This window comes from Triticum urartu, chromosome 7A (assembly GCF_056163025.1).
Source record: "Triticum urartu cultivar PI428250 chromosome 7A, HENAU_Tu73, whole genome shotgun sequence".
NCBI lineage: Eukaryota > Viridiplantae > Streptophyta > Magnoliopsida > Poales > Poaceae > Triticum > Triticum urartu.
The window spans coordinates 479,846,562-479,848,824 of NC_141879.1; the positions used below are offsets into that span (position 1 = coordinate 479,846,562).

Below are 2,263 nucleotides of genomic sequence, written 5' to 3' on the forward strand. Positions count from 1 at the left end.
GTGGCATTATTGTTATTTACTTTTGATATAAGCCCTTTATGTGATGTCGCTCAGACGTCCGACTGTGGCATCATTTTTTCTTATTTTCATTATAAGCCCTTTCTGAGGTGTCGCTTAGACGCCCGACTGTGGCACGTCCTGGCATTTACCTTTCAATATAAGCCCTTTATGTGGTGTGCCTCGATGCCCGACTGCGGCATGTTAAATTTATTTTTTACCTTTCGAGGTGTCGCTTCAGACACCCGATCGGTCTTCAGTTATTTTTTTACTAGGATTTCGGGAGGACTACTGCCTGATTTCCCCTTATTTAGCATGCAGCACAATTCTATTATTTGATTGTGCATACTAACCTGCTCATCTGCATCATGTTTACATTTGTTATATCTTATGTCCGAACTGTCTTGCGAGTACATTCAAAGTACTCACCTGGCTTGTTGATTTGGCCAGATGTTGATGAAGGCGATCTTATGGATGAAGAGTTCGATAGCGAGTCCGACGCCTAGAGGAGTCCCAGTCAGTCACGTGCGACCCTGGAGTTGTTCACTTGTAATATACACGCTTCTGCCACCCAAATAAAATCATCAAGCCACACTCTGTAGCTTGATGAGCTGTAAGATTTCAGAGCCATGTCACCCGCTTCACTGTGACATATCCACCACCACCTTTATTATGAGTCATTAGTTATGCCACCCTACCCTTGTGTGATATCCGCCCTTATGCATAATATAGGCGTGCTTGTAATAAAATTTGTTGAGCATCCTCAGCTCAATCATGTATAATATTAGTACTACTGGATTTCTGTATCAAGGTTTTGTCTGCCAGTAAGAAGAATTCTTCTGTACTGGTCAATGCAAAGATCGACTTTTCAATAAATGTTTTATTGGAAAGGCGGTCGTGACAAACTTGGTATCAGAGCCAGGCTAACTGTAGGAAACCACTAGGTGCGATAGCTAATCGTTTATTAGCTTACTTTATCAGTCTGCATATTGTAGCAATTTTCTGTTGGTCATCATAAATTTATGATTTGACTATTCGGGATTTTGTCTACTTTTGTAGATGGCGAGCAATGATTGTGAGTCACAGGTGTTCGCCAATGTTGCTGAGGAGTTTATCAAGCTCCTCATCTCCATCACCAAGATCGTGATCGGGCCGTCAGTCCGTCCGGAGTTCACGCTCTACCGACACAAGCTCAGCGACAGCTTGTCTATGTACCAGGCCTCAGTCCAGTTCAAGGGAGGACGCGCCGAGTTCCGCCGCTTCCGATTCATCGGGAGGGCCATGCCTACGGAGAGGCATGCCATGCAGATGGCTGCACGTGAGGCAATAGCTTGCCTCCGGGATGTTCTTCCTTCAATGAAGACTCGTCGTTACCGCTACCTCCCATGCCACGTGCCATACACCTGCTACTATGCATTCGCTTGCGCCAGGGGAGAAAGAGATGAGGCTATTGAGATGCTTGTTGAGTACCTCAAGGCACTCGAGGCAGCTTTCGACAACCTCGTGGACAACCTCGTAGCTGCTCGTATGGATTCCATCCATGGCTGCTCCGCCAACAGGAGGGAGCTCCTCCACATGGCACCACCACTGACGTTCGTCTCGTCCTCAGCATCATACACACCGGCCATCTTAGCCACAGCTCGCCGCCTGCCTACCACTGAGGAATTTGACCAGGTCATTGCTCCTACTCCCGTCAGAGCTACACCACCTACCGCGCCTGCACCAGCTCCTCAGCCCAGTACTTCGCGCCTTGAGCCTATTAGCGAGGAGGAGATTGAGTCTCCAGCACCACTGGGTCTTACCCTTGGCAGGCCAAAGGAAGTCTTCACCATCTCCGACTGAGTATGCCTAGCAGCAGTGTGATGTGCCAGCTTGTATGATATGTTTATATGTACATAGGTTTGGTGAGAAGTAGTTTGTGTGCGCATCATGTAGGATCTTGGAGAAGTGCACTAGCCTAAATAACATGTCAGGAATGTGTACGCACATCCTGAGTGATGTATTGTATGATTATGGCTTGCATGTAAGATATGTACTGAGCGGTCCTTCTCCACGCGCGATCAAGTGTTTTCTTGAAAAATGTTGAAGTTCTTGAAATTTCCACCTTTACAAAATTATTTATTTTATGACTCAATTTTCTCATGAGTTTGCAAAATTACCCCAGAGTGAAAAATGCCTCGTCCCTGGACTCGTTCCATGCCATACCCGCCGGAAGAAAACTATGGTGCCCAGACAAGCAACAACTTCACACAGGGACAATTAAGCC

General features: G+C 46.6%; 1 protein-coding gene across 1 annotated transcript; it reads left to right on the plus strand.

Moving 5' to 3' along the window:
* The first annotated feature begins 1,056 nt into the window (after positions 1 to 1,056).
* Positions 1,057 to 1,839, plus strand: LOC147960046 (uncharacterized). The gene has a single exon (XM_087535780.1). The coding sequence runs from the start codon at positions 1,057 to 1,059 to the stop codon at positions 1,837 to 1,839; it is 783 nt and encodes a 260-aa protein (XP_087391906.1).
* Positions 1,840 to 2,263: the final 424 nt, after the last annotated feature.

Bases quoted from the DNA above. Each gene is read 5' to 3' on its own strand.
- LOC147960046 (XM_087535780.1), top strand. From the start codon at position 1,057: ATGGCGAGCAATGATTGTGAGTCACAGGTGTTCGCCAATGTTGCTGAG.